At 43.3% G+C, this 13,182-nt stretch overlaps 2 protein-coding genes and 1 non-coding gene across 3 annotated transcripts in view; 2 read left to right on the top strand and 1 right to left on the bottom strand.

The window, feature by feature from the left end:
• scfd2 (sec1 family domain containing 2) overlaps window positions 1-9,188 on the top strand; it is a 105,859-nt gene extending 96,671 nt beyond the window's left edge. Inside the window, exons 8-9 of the mRNA XM_008299278.1 lie at window positions 2,877-2,996; window positions 8,805-9,188. Coding sequence (XP_008297500.1) covers window positions 2,877-2,996; window positions 8,805-8,897 — 213 coding nt within the window. The 3' untranslated portion in view covers window positions 8,898-9,188. The remainder of the gene's footprint in view (window positions 1-2,876; window positions 2,997-8,804) is intronic.
• Window positions 1,177-1,249, top strand: trnai-aau (transfer RNA isoleucine (anticodon AAU)). The gene has a single exon. It is a non-coding gene; the product is annotated as a tRNA-Ile (tRNA).
• A 953-nt stretch (window positions 9,189-10,141) lies between the features above and the next one.
• Window positions 10,142-12,490, bottom strand: rasl11b (RAS-like, family 11, member B). Its single transcript, XM_008299265.1, has 4 exons — window positions 12,205-12,490; window positions 12,037-12,093; window positions 11,869-11,945; window positions 10,142-11,389 (listed from the first exon to the last, which is right to left on the bottom strand). The coding sequence occupies exons 1-4, from the start codon at window positions 12,317-12,319 to the stop codon at window positions 10,892-10,894; spliced, it is 747 nt and encodes a 248-aa protein (XP_008297487.1). The 5' UTR covers window positions 12,320-12,490; the 3' UTR covers window positions 10,142-10,891.
• Window positions 12,491-13,182: the final 692 nt, after the last annotated feature.

The following is a 13,182-nucleotide window of genomic DNA, read 5'->3' as shown; positions in this document are numbered from 1 at the left end:
AATGATGAAATGTTGGAAAAGGATGAAATGTTTTGCATCAGGAGATCAGGACCTGTTGACCTTTTATGTGAGCTGAGACAACATAATCAGCTGTGATCTTGAAGAGAGCCAAGGTGGCTGATTAGAATGTGTCTGTTTTTGTGTTTAATTGTGTGTTCATACCAGTGTAAAATGATAGCGGACGTGTGGCTATTCAAAACATGTGTTCATGTGAAATTATTTGTTCATGACACACTGCAAAGTGGAAAGTTGTCATTGTTACACTGCAAAATGCAATGCATGTGCCACACGTTAATGATTCTAAATTCTATTATCAATAAAGGCTGCAAATTTAATTTAATGTTATTCACAATGTTGACTTACTAGAATTAGATGAATATGATTTACTGAAATATTGATATTTGCAATGCTCCACTAATAGAAAGGTATGCATATAAAAACCTGCGTATGTAGATAAAAACACTTGGGTTCATTAACATTTTTGGTTACACACCTGCCTGAGCTTCATGCACTGAAGTAACTGAGTGTGGAGACTAGAGGCTTCTCTATGCACAGCTGCAACATCCACCTTATGTTTAGTTTTGGGCATTTTGGAACATCGGTGAAAGGAATTGTCTACAGATGTTTGACAAGAGTCGCTGTTCACGTCAACAGTAGCCAGCTGAGGTGATTGAAGCATCTAATTAGGATGCCTCCTCAGGTGTTTTTCTTTGGAAGGTTTCTGGACACATCCAACTGTGAGGAGACTCCGAGGATAGAACCTCAGTCTAACTTGAAAATAACTTTAGCTGTTGTATTCCCCTGTTCTTTTAACAGGCACGCATATATATATATATATATGGGCGGCTGTGGCTCAGGTGGTAGAGCGGGTTGTCCACTGATGGCAAGGTTGGTGGTTCGATCCCTGGTTCCCCCCCACATGCCGAAGTGTCCTTGGGCAAGACACTGAACCCCAAATGGCTCCCAATGGCAGATAAGCGCCTTGCATGGCAGCTCTGTCGCCATTGGTGTATGAATGTGAATGGGTGAATGAGAAACATTGTAAAGCGCTTTGAGTGCCACAAAGGTAGAAAAGCGCTATATAAGTGCAGACCATTTACCATTTACCATTTATATGTTCTACTGTGAAAACATTTTTCATACTAGTTTAAAATATAGTAATTTAGCTACAGGCTCGTTTCCGTAGTGTAGTGGTTATCACGTTCGCCTAATACGTGAAAGGTCCCCGGTTTGAGACCGGGCGGAAACACTGTTTAAGGGTGCCGCAATAGCTCACTAGGTTGAGCTGGCCCTCCCCGTATCGAGTCTCGATGTGGAGGTCGTGAGTTCAAATCTGGCTCACGGCTGATTCCATTAAATTTGAGGCTGCAAGGTGGTGCAATTGTTTGCACTGTTGCCTCACAGCAAGAAGGTCGCCGGTTTGCGTCCTGGTGGGAGCACCAGGATCTTTCTGCGTGGAGTTTGCATGTTCTCCCCGTGCAGCGTGGGTTCTCTCCGGGTTCTCTGGCTTCTTCCCACACAGTCCAAAAACATGTTGAGGTTAATTGGTGATTCTAAATTGTCCGTAGGTGTGAATGTGAGTGTGCTTGGTTGTCTGTCTCTAAGTGTAGCCCTGCGATAGACTGGTGACCTGTCCAGGGTGTCTCCTGCCTTCACCCTAAGTCAGCTGGGATAGACTCCAGCCCCCCCGCGACCCTAATGAGGATTAAGCGATGTATAGGTGATGGAATTTTGCTACAAACTGTTTAATATTAGTGATTTTATTGGAGTTTTTCTTATTTGTTTTTTAATCAAAGTGTTAACACTACTTCTTCATAGCACAAAGCTCCTGGGTTTGGATGAAATACTTCATTGTGTTTCATTTTGTTTTACATGTGAATGGTGAGTTGAGTTAAAAGTAAAAGGCAAGGGCAGTTTGGAATCCCCAGTTTAGTGGATGTCTAGCATAACACAAAGGCAGCTCACTTCCAGCAGCATGCTTTATAAAGAATTTACATAAAGACGAAAAAATTATATAATCCTATAGATTCAGAATGTTTTCTTGTCCTCATTCACACTCTGTAGCACATTTCACATGGTTCACACAGTGTGTCTGCAGATCCAGTGAACACAGGTGGTGATCTGCTCGCACATGGTGTTGTCTGTGGTGTCTCTAAGGGCAGATCCGTCTCGAGATGCAATGTATAACATGAGCAGAGCGCGCTAGAAAACATTAGTTCACACATTTTTTGAGAAAACACATGTTGAAGCATCCTCAGCATGCCTTAGTCCAGCCTGCTGCTGCTTCACGTGTACAGCCACTCTCTCTTCAGGTCCACCCCCTGCAGCTCTGATTGCTCCGTTGGCGCTCACAGGCTTGTCCTGGCTGCTGCTCGCCGACCAATAGCAGAGAGCCATTATTCCCCGGCAGCCACTCACGCTCAGCAGAAACACCAAACCTTACGCTGCTGTTAAAAGACATCTTTAAACGACAGTTAATGGTATTGTTGGAAATATCTGTCAGAGTTGAGGTGAGAGACAGGTGATGTGGGATATTTGTGTTTGTGCATGTGTTGTATAAGTGTGCGTGTGTGTGTGTGCCTGCTTTCATGTCCACGTGTTGGCCATTCATGACACCAGTGTGAGGAGGCATCACCCCCTGAGCTTTGTTAGCAGCCGCGAGCCACGGTTGAGTCCACTGTTGTCAGTATTAGCAGGTGTCCGGCTGAGCGGTGACTCACAGAGAAACACAGATCATAACACAGAGAGGAAATGATACAAAGTGTTTCCCCCCTAACAAAACGGGTTTATATCACAGTCTGGTATTACGGACAGAATCCAACTGCTCTGATGGCCTAAAAATAACAAATTATTACAGTGTCCCATCTTCACTCCAGGTAACCCGTCCACATCCCAGCGACAACCCTCTACTGTTCCTCTTCCTGGTTGGTGGAGTCACACCTTCAGAGCTTCGCCTCATCAGAGAAATCGTGACCGCACACAAACCAGGGACACAGGTGAGTAGCCAGGAGTTTATTCATTTTAAAGAATTACTTTGGAAGAACTTGATGAATCTTGAATTTCCCTTAGGATTAATAAAGTATCTCTATCTATCTATCTATCTATCTATCTATCTATCTATCTATCTATCTATCTATCTATCTATCTATCTATCTACGAAAAATGCCCTCAAAAAGAAACTATTTTGAACTATATTTGAAACTATTTTCTTGAGGTGGTTTTTGACTTTCTCCACAAAGAGTTTTGTTGAAGCAGACTTTTAACTCACATGACTGATCAACTGTGCTTCTTTCATTTTCCCCGTACTAACAGTATGAACACTGTGATATACAGTTGAAACCAGAAGTTTACATACACTGTATAAAAATACATAGAACTTTTTTTTTTCTCACTGTCTGACATTAAATCAGACTGAACTTTTCTTGTTTTAGGTTAGTTAGGATTACCAAAATTATTTCTGTTTGCTAAACGCCAGAATAATGAGAGAGGATTTTGAACTGCTTTCTTCAAAGTCAGTAGTTTCCATACACTAAGACTACTATGCCTTCAAACTATTTAGGAAAGCCCAGGTGATGATGTCATGGCTTTGGAAGCTTCTGATAGGTTAACTGACAATATTTGAATTTATTTAAGGGACACCTGTGGATATATTTTAAGGCACACCTTAAACACGCTGCTTCCTTTTGTGACAACATGTGGAAATCTAAAGAAATCAGCCAAGATATCAGGAAGAGCATTGTGGACCTCCACAAGTCTGGTTCATCCTTGGGTACACTTTTCAGATGCCTGAAGGTTCCCCGTTCATCTGTTCAAACAATTATACTCAAGTATAAACATCATGGGAATGTCCAGCCAGCATACCGCTGAGGAAGGAGACGGTTCTGTGTCCCAGAGATGAAGTGTTTTGATGCAAAATGTGCGTATTAACCCCAAAACATAAGCAAAAGACCTTGTGGAGATGCTGCTGAAGCTGGTAAGAGATTGTCATTATTCACAGTGAAACGAGTCCTGTACCGACATGAGCTGAAAGGCTACTCAGTGGAAGAAGCCATTGTTCCAAAAGCAACATGAAAATGCCAGATTAGAGTTTACAAATGCACACAGGGACAAAGACCTTCATTTTTGGAGACATGTCCTGTGGTCTGATGAAACTAAAGCTGAACTGTTTGGCCACAATGACCATCATTACATTTGGAGGGAAAAGGGGGACGCTTATAAGTCTGAGAACACCATCCCAATTGTGAAGTACGGGGGTGGCAGCATCATGTTGTGGGGGTGTTTTGCTGCAGGAGGGACTGGTCCACATCATAAAATAGATGGCATCATGAGGAAAGAATATTATGTGGAAATATTGAAGCAACATCTCAAGACATCAGCCAGGAAGTTACAGCTTTGGTGCAAATGGATCTTCCAAATGGACAATGACCTGAAGCATACCACCAGATTAGTTACAAAGTGGTTTCAGGACAACAAATTCAATGTTTTGGAGTGGCCATCTCAAAGCCCTGATCTCAATCCTGTAGAAAGTTTGTGGGCAGAGCTGAAAAGGTTAGAGTAGTTCTGTCAGGAGGAATGGGCCTGAATACCAGCAAACTATTGTGAGAAACTCGTGGAAGGAAACTCAAAACATTTGACCCAAGTCATACAGTTTAAAGGCAATGCTACCGAATACTAAGGAAATGTATGTAAATATCTGACTTTGAAGAAAGTAGTAAAACCTTCTTTCTGTCATTATTCTGGCATTTAGCAAATAGAAATCATTTTGGTAATCCTAACTGACCTAAAACAGTAAAAGCTTAGTCATGTTTAATGTCAAGCAGTGAGGGGAAAAAAAGGTAATGCCTTTTTTTTTTTTAGTGTATGTAACCTCCTATTTTCAACTGTATATGCAGTATATACACAGGATCGAAAGTATAAACAGTATTAAAAACTACAAAATAGCTGTTTCTATATGCTTTACAAAACGTGAAGGAAACAATCAGTTGTTTTCACTACTTTCATCGTCTTTGTCTCCAGGCAGCATGAAACGTGGCCAGTCCCAGCTAATAGAAAAGAATAACTACAACTGTCCAAATTAAAAAACTTTCCTGAAGACTTCTATCAAATTTTCTGTCGAAGACAGCCAAAGTGTTGTTTGTTTCTTCTTTTTGTAGCAGTTGGCAAACAACTTGTTTTGTTTCCAGCTTCCTCCACTCTTTATTACAGCAGATATTGCCTCCCTCTGATTTCCCTACACAGCTTAGTTTATTCGCTCTATAGAGATTGATGAAAACACGCATAATTTGCATTTTCTTTTTTGTTGTTTTTTTAATGCCACTTTCATAGACAGAGTGGAGACATGACATTGCTTAATCATGTGGGAAAAGACAGATTTGACATTTAAAGTTTTACATTCAATTGTTCAGTAAAATAAAGTGTAATAAATGAGAAAATGGAGCCCAAATAAAGAAGTTTAATCTCTGGGTTATTCTGTGCCAATCACAACATCAGGTGGGTGTGGAAGTTGATTGTCTGTCTTAGAAAGTTAAACAGTGAACTGAAAAAAACCTCAAAAATATACAGTGAGAGAGTCACTACTGGATGTTTTGCTCTGTAAAGCAGTCGAGGTGCAGCTCGACAGGCCATTCGCTCAGTTGCAGAACAGGATGAGCATCTCCAATCGCTGTCTTCACTTTACCTCACGAATGGATGGATTACTAATGTGGCAAGGAAATATAATGCAGACGTCAATTATGTGTAAATAAATCTCAATCTCTTTTGTTGCTGTACTTTTCTCCAAAAGCATTTGTGTCCTCTCTAGAAATGCAAAACTTCCAAACTGTAAACTTTAGCGGAAAGTTTAACCCAGTGAAGCGATGGCCACTGTACACATTCAGTGCAGTCTGCAGAACTGACACTGAACTGAACTGAATCATCTTTTTAACTCTGAAAAATGAAATATTCACAGACAGCGATTACAGGAATGACTCATTTGGTACATTTAGGTGAGCCTTGGAGAGCTGGTTTCTAAAGTGTCCCCTTCAGACAGGTTTCCTGGCAAAGAATGTGAGCGAACATAAGCACTGACCTACTTACACAGGGGGCTCAGATCAGGTGTAAAGGTGAGCGCGTCATCTGACCTTTACACGTATTATTGCAGTAATTGCGTACACGAGATGTTGTGTCTGCCTGCCTGAGAGTTTGGCTGCTTTAAGTGCAAATTACACATGCGGCCCACACCGACAGGCAAAACATGCAGATGAATGCGGTTTCTCCGGGTGAGAGGGATCGCGAGGAAGACGAAGAGGGACGGCAGGCTGGGTAATGTGAGTTTGTGTTAATACAAGGCTTTCAGAAGGAGGCCAGAGGCAATGAAAGGCTTGGCAGCGATCAAAGCCTTCCATCTGTAATCAGGAGAACTGAATAAAGACGAGCTTATATAATAACCTGCCGGCCCACACACATAGGCTTTAGCACATGCACACACACACACACCAACCCTACAACATGTGTGTCCAACGTATAGTGTACAAGCGAGCGAGTGCGCATGATGTCTGGGAAGCAGCCGTTTAAGAGCAGTTACACTGAAAACAAGCCGCAGAGTTTTTGTCTTGCACTCGGACAAAATTCCACAGAAACATACTCACTCTGCCACTGCAAACAGGCCCGTTGCCAATTTTAGGTGCTGACCGGGAGTTAAAGCAACACTGCTGCAGAGAAACAGAGCTTCTCTGTTATACAACATAATAGGACTGTAGTTCTTATTCTGACTGCAGCACTATGGGAGTGCATACATCAGCTACAGCTCTGCAGTCATGTTCTGCTGTCATTGATAAATTGTGTTTTCTGTTTACGTCTATATTGGTGTCAAAATACACATTTACACATAATGGGATGTACAGTACGAAATGCAGTATGAAATAAAAAAGCTACAGAACCAAAGCATGTTTCATATTAGATTTTCAAAGTTGCCAGTGTGCTAAATTGTGAATTATTGGCAATATCTTAACCAGCTTCATAAGAAAGCCTCGTTCGATTAGCCTCGTCAAAAAAGACTTGGTGGAATTTGTAGCCTTCTGTATGCATTTGACACTATCAGCTATATTGTACCACTCAACTCTGTAAAGAGGAACAGCCCGTCATTTCTTTCACACATAAAAGTCAGCCAGTCAAGAAAATGTCAAAAGCTTTGAAAGCGTCTTCAAGTTCAGTCACAAAAGTCCTCAAACGCTGTGGCGAAGCAGGTTCTTATGAGGGCTGCCACAGGAAGTTAGGGCCATTTCATGCTCTTCACATCCCCACATGTGCATGGGTCCAGTTTATGTACATTTCGCTATCAGCCCAAGTCAACAAGGGTCTGTGCGGACCCCACTGCAGACGTCTGCATCCAGCCCAAAAACTGTGACCATGTACGTACTGCCATCACCCCAACTACCCATGAGTCAAAAGGACAAGATGTGCTCACAGCAAATGCTTGTAACGAGGAGAGCCTGTACCTGAGGATTCTCCATCACCCACATCTTATACAATTCATTTTCACAAGAGTCGTAATTTAAGTACTCTGGAGGTGCTTTGATTTGCTCTCCATCAGTGGTGCCTAACTTCTCCAGAGATCCCACGCTGTGTCCGTCCACTATGACTGGCACACCTTAAGGATCCTCAGATTGGCATGGTGACACATCCCAAACTGTAATTAACTGTTCTATCCTGTACAACGTGAAAAGTCCCAGTGAGCCTTTCAGAAATGTCCACGGGAGTCCTGTGTGTAGTCCTGTGTAAGATAAGAGGCCAAACCTGTTGTAATACGAACAGAGCTGTTTTCGTGTCCACTGTTCGGTATCACAGTCTGCATCAGTCTGGGAATGGGGATGTGGAAACCATGAATTGGCCTTTAACTGTTCTGCAGAGGAAAAGTTTGTTAAAGTTCAGAAATAAACAACTGACACACCTCAGATTAGAGCCCAAATCCCAGAATCCAAGCAGCAAATTCGTCTCAACACCAGCTGTTCTGAGGAGACGGCCAAGAACTTCAAAGAATGGACATTACGCTTTTGGGGACTCATTTGTTTTTTGTTTTTTTGTTCACGACATCATTCCATTTGTGTTATTTCATAGTTTTTGTGTCTTCCAGTTTGTTATACAATATGCAAAATTGTAAAACATTATGTCAAGGAAAGATCCAAATGTCTTCCTGGATCCACACTAAGATTCTATCATCATTCTATCATCCAAATATTGCCTGGCTTTCTGCTTTTCACTGGTGAGAGGAAAACATCTGTGCTGCTAGTTTTCTTCTTTGCATAGAATAAAACCTGCACAGCTTGACACCCAGGTGGTTCCAGTGAATTCTAAAGCTTCTTTCAAACACGCACCTTATCATGTAAATGTGACGGCAATGCTACATGTCAGGGCCCCGTCTAAATAAACATCCGAGTCACTTTCACATGTTTGTTGAGAATGCACGTGCTCAGGACTCCTTTTTAAAGTTGTTCCAAACAGTCACATTTTTCCCCCCCGTCTGCTTTTTCACAAATGACCACCTTCTCACGGTTTTATTCAAAAGGTACAATTTGGTTGGGGGGTCATTTTTAAGATCTAAAAATAAAAATAAAAGAAGAACAAACAACGCACAAAGCATAACCTTCTTAGCAGAAGTAATTAAAATCAAATTACAAAAGAGGAGCCAAGGCACCTGATTAATGCGCCCTGTTGAATGCCAATTTGCACATTACACACTGTGACATCCGTGTCTGCTTCGTTTATTAGTGCCGGGTTACACACATGGCACATTTTAACCTTAATGAATGTGTTGTGCTCCGCTCCAGGTGCTGGTTCTCTCCACCCGATTACTGAAGCCGACGGATATCCCAGAGCTGCTGTTCAGCACCCAAAGACTGGCGCCCGATATCGGCGTCTGAAAAGGCTGTCACGTGGGAGAAGCAGGCGCAAGCACGTGGACGAACACATGCGCCACAAACGTCTTAACGAACGGGCGGGAGTCGGCGCTTGATGAATTCGATTGTGTTTGAAGCCGTAAAGGGAGAATTAAGGAGATGATGTGCAAATGAAGCAACATTCCTATCTTGTTTATGTCAGTTTCAATAAGTAAAATCTGTCCAAAAGCCGCTTTTCAAAGCAGAAGGTGTAAAATTCCAACAGCTACAGCCTTCATCAAATGTTAATAAAATCAGTTTCTATTCAGAGACCCACATGTGATGTTTTTTTGTGTGTTTGCGTACACGAGGCTCAGTTGTTAGCCGGCCAAGCTGCGTTTAAAGCAGGCCATATGTGTGAAGTCATTGCAAGTGAAGGTGTGAACAGAAGACGGCATGCTGCTGCTGCTGTGTCGGAGAGAATACACTCTGTGTTTGCTCCAACACCTCGCAATATCGCATTGTGACAAATAAGAGCAGAATAATTAACAAAACGTTTCACACTGTCTGCTAAGGCCAATTATTCGCTCACACCTAGAACTCACCTACACCCTCCGGCCCACCCTACTCTCTTTATTCTCGCCAACATGAATCACCTCAGCAAGAGCTCAGTGATTTCACCCACCTACACACCTGCTACCATGAATAACGCAAGTCTCCCTCATATTGTCCAACACAGAGAGCCGATATCCGGCAAATCCGGTGTTTTGTGGCTCCCCTAACAGGCTGGAACACGATATTCAGGGTTCACTAATGAGACTTGCAAATAAACAAGTCTCTAATGTAATTAAGCACATGCATTCAGGCTTTTATTGGAAAATATAATTTTCTCCTCATCTTCACAGTTCTCAGAGGAGTCCCTAATAAAACAAGGTCGGCTCTGAGAAAACTAACTTGAACTCTCCCACGGCGACTGCCGGCTCCGGTTACCTCAACAGCTCAGTCATGCTTGTATTGTCTTTGTGCTATTCATCGTTATTCTGCTATCAAAGCCTTTTTATAAGAACTGGTTTATTCGTGGGTCAGGCTACCTTTTTCTGTGTGCGTCATCTCCTTCACAGTGATATTTATCAGAGCCAAGGACATCGCGTAGACTCAGAAAGTTTTGAAAAGCTGCAGATTCAAAAATACAGCACAAAAAAAAATATTCATGACTAATTTTCCGGCAATGACTCCAGAAAATCTGCAATAAACACTCAAGAATGTCCATTTAAAGAAACTGCTGAGACTTTTCAGTTCAAACTCATCATTTTATTGTGCACAAAAGTCAATGTATAACAAATAAATAACAACAGGCCCTTTGGAGTTTTCCTTTTTTTTCTTTTTAATATATAAAGTGCATCAGTGATAATAACCAACGCATGCTACATACTGCTGCCCCGCCCCTCATCACATCATGTCAAGGTTCTAAAAGCTGCAAAAAATACAAAAACTGCAGATATTGACAAAAAAAAAAAAAGAATGAGCACACACACGTGGCTGCACAGAGCCCTGGCTTTAGTGGTTGGTGCAATAATGGCAGCATTTAGCAGAGCCATGAATAAAGAGCCACCACAATGGGCAGTACAGCTAAAAATAAGCAGTCCTTCAACACTGCTGTTGCCAGGAGAGCTTGATTTACAGTTTCTTTTTTAAACACAGAGTTTGTGATTCAGACAGCCTTGGTCAGCTGCTCCTGTATCCTCAGGTGTTCTTTTCTTCACCCTGAGCAGAAGATGAACCTCCTCACTGCTTCTCTTCACACATTATCTGACAGGACAGACTCATGCCCACCTTCAGGTCGTTGTCGTCCGTCCTCCTCCCCCCTCCCCCCGCTGTACACAAGCTCCCACTGTTCACCCCATACCTGCCGTCCTCAGGCAGGCTGCTACAGGACACAACTGGAGAAGTGTGAATCTTCTCCGTTCTCTTTTCCACCTTCAATGCTTTCATTCTTTCTGTGGCCTACTCTGGACCAGCTTCTTCTTTCCTCTTCCTCCTCACACCGAGGTGACAGTCCTGACTTTGGCCGACAGCGCCTGCTTGAAGCGCCTCTTCAGGTCTTGCATGTTGGGAGACTTTGGCCTGGGGATGAGAGGCGAGCGCCTCTTCTCCGTGGCACCACTGGCGGAGGTTTGCGAGGAGCTGGAGGCGGGCGGCGGCTGCTTGGCCAGCTGGCAGCACAACCTGTGGAAGGCACCGTGCACCTGGTTGTAGTCCTCACTGGCTGACACCTCATAGAAGGAGCAGCCCAGAGTTCCCGCCAGCAAGGGGCCCTGCTGGGAGTCGACCCTCCTCAGGTGCAGCAGGTCGGCCTTGTTGGCCAGAAGGATCACCGGAGGCACGTTGGCTCCGCCGGTACGGGCGACCACCTGGTGCAGTTGATCAATCAAGTCGAAGCTGCGACGGTCCGTCACCGAGTACACCAACACCACTGCATCAGCCCACTGCACGGAGCAGGTCACATGGTCAGGCAGGCCGATACCATTATCAGTCATCTGGGAAGGACAGAAAAAGACAGGATGATTAAAAAAACTGAATTCATAGCAGATTAAACATTTCCTGGCTTTATGCGACTAACTGATCTTTTCTGTCGCGACTGGAATGCTGACTGAGGCAGACTGGAGCTATAGGATTACTGCTGCAGAACAGAGAGGTGTGGGTGATTGAGGAGTCTGGATCTGCATCAGGGTATCATTTACCGTGGCCCCAGACATCCATTAGCCTAAATGGGAGATTAGACAGCCAGAATGAAGGGCTCTACTTCAGGGAGGGAAAAATATATATACACACATGTTTGGTTTTGGAGCCGAGCCCAGTGAAGAGAATGATTTGAACATCCAGACAGAGAATTAGATTCTATTATCTTTGCACTGGATTATCTTCAGCTCTTTAACAGATTTGCTTGTGTCAGCTCTCAGTCAGCATTAATGAAAAGAATAATAATTTCTGAGTGAGAAGAGGAGAATAATCCTACCTCCACACCAGGAGTGTCCTGAACCTGGATGATCACTTGCTCTCCATCTACCTGGACTTCTCTGGAGTAGAGATTACCTGCACACATGGAGGAACAACAACCTTTAATACCATTTACTCTGATAGTAAGGCAGTTTCATTCACACAAGCACAATTGATTTTAACTTACCAGCATTTCTCTCATAGTCTCCAATGAAGCGCCTTGTTAAGAATCTCACCACGAGTGCTAAAAGAAAAAGTAAAAACAGAATGTTAGGACATTTACGCGCGCAATGGTCGAGAAGTTACATTCAATTAAAAGTTAAGTACAAGACATGCAATTTGATCGTGTTCTTACCTGTTTTTCCCACTCCGCTGCCTCCTATCACAGCTATTTTAATGACCCGGTTGGGCACCGAGTATTCAGGTGCTGGATACTCCGCAATGGTGCTCATGTTCTGGATGAGGCGCATTTTGTCTCCAAAAACAACAAGAAGAAAAGCAACAAAATCGTCCAAATCTTTCAGTCAAAGCGGCTGAAGTTAATCCTGTTTGCTTCTCAAAGTGGTTCGGTGCTTGTAAGTAACAGAAATCAACCCCTGTGTGGACTGGACGAGGCAGGAGCGTCTCTCTGAGGATGAATACTGCGGCTGAGGAGCGCACCGAGGCTTTATAGCGCAGCAGAGGCGCTCGCATCTGATTGGCTGCTGCTCCCCCCTCCTCCTCCCACTCGTGCTCCCCCGCCCACACGTGGATCTGCAAGTTACACGGAGGAGAAGCTGCTGCTGCTGCAAACAGGTGGGACCTCCGGCTGGGAGCCCTCACAAAACAGCCTTTCTTTCGAGAGAAGCGAGGAAAAAGTCTCAGTTACAGTGATGTGACTTGAATTTGTCAGAGTTTATACTGCAGCGGAGAAGAATTTAAATGCCACAATTTAAAAAAACAAATAAATCTGTGGTGGAGGATCATGACAGCAGGGGCGAAGATCTTTATCCAGGGGGAGACAGGGATAATTCCCCCCTTAATATTTACAACACCTGAGTTTTAGATTTTTAGATTACATTGAATTCCACTTTGTTGTCACTGCACAGAGCACTGAGACAGTGAAGTGCAGCTCAGCAGCAAAACTGAAGAGAAAAAGCAGCAGCAATATATTCATTCAGAGGCATACACGGAATGTTACAGTATATATAGCAGAGCAGCAGAGTGGAACGAACAGATGAAGTATATAAATATTGTAGCTGAGGATACATCTGCATACACAGGCAGTGAACAGCATCAACAGGATAAGGTAGAGTAGGCAGAGTTTTAACAGTATTAAGAGTCTACACAGTAT

The sequence above is a fragment of the Stegastes partitus genome, unplaced genomic scaffold (genome assembly GCF_000690725.1).
Source record: "Stegastes partitus isolate 25-593 unplaced genomic scaffold, Stegastes_partitus-1.0.2 Scaffold30, whole genome shotgun sequence".
In the NCBI taxonomy this organism is placed as follows: domain Eukaryota; kingdom Metazoa; phylum Chordata; class Actinopteri; family Pomacentridae; genus Stegastes; species Stegastes partitus.
Note: the sequence above shows the minus strand (reverse complement) of the source record. Positions and strands in the feature narration are given on the sequence as shown.

What these genes read in the sequence shown, in the direction of transcription:
- rasl11b (XM_008299265.1), bottom strand. Translation starts at nt 12,319, where the DNA reads ATGCGCCTCATCCAGAACATGAGCACCATTGCGGAGTATCCAGCACCT. An exon ending in AGACTATGAGAGAAATGCTG is followed by an intron (nt 11,946 to 12,036) that starts GTAAGTTAAAAT and finishes CCATGTGTGCAG; the next exon opens with GTAATCTCTACTCCAGAGAA. An exon ending in AGGACACTCCTGGTGTGGAG is followed by an intron (nt 11,390 to 11,868) that starts GTAGGATTATTC and finishes TGTCCTTCCCAG; the next exon opens with ATGACTGATAATGGTATCGG.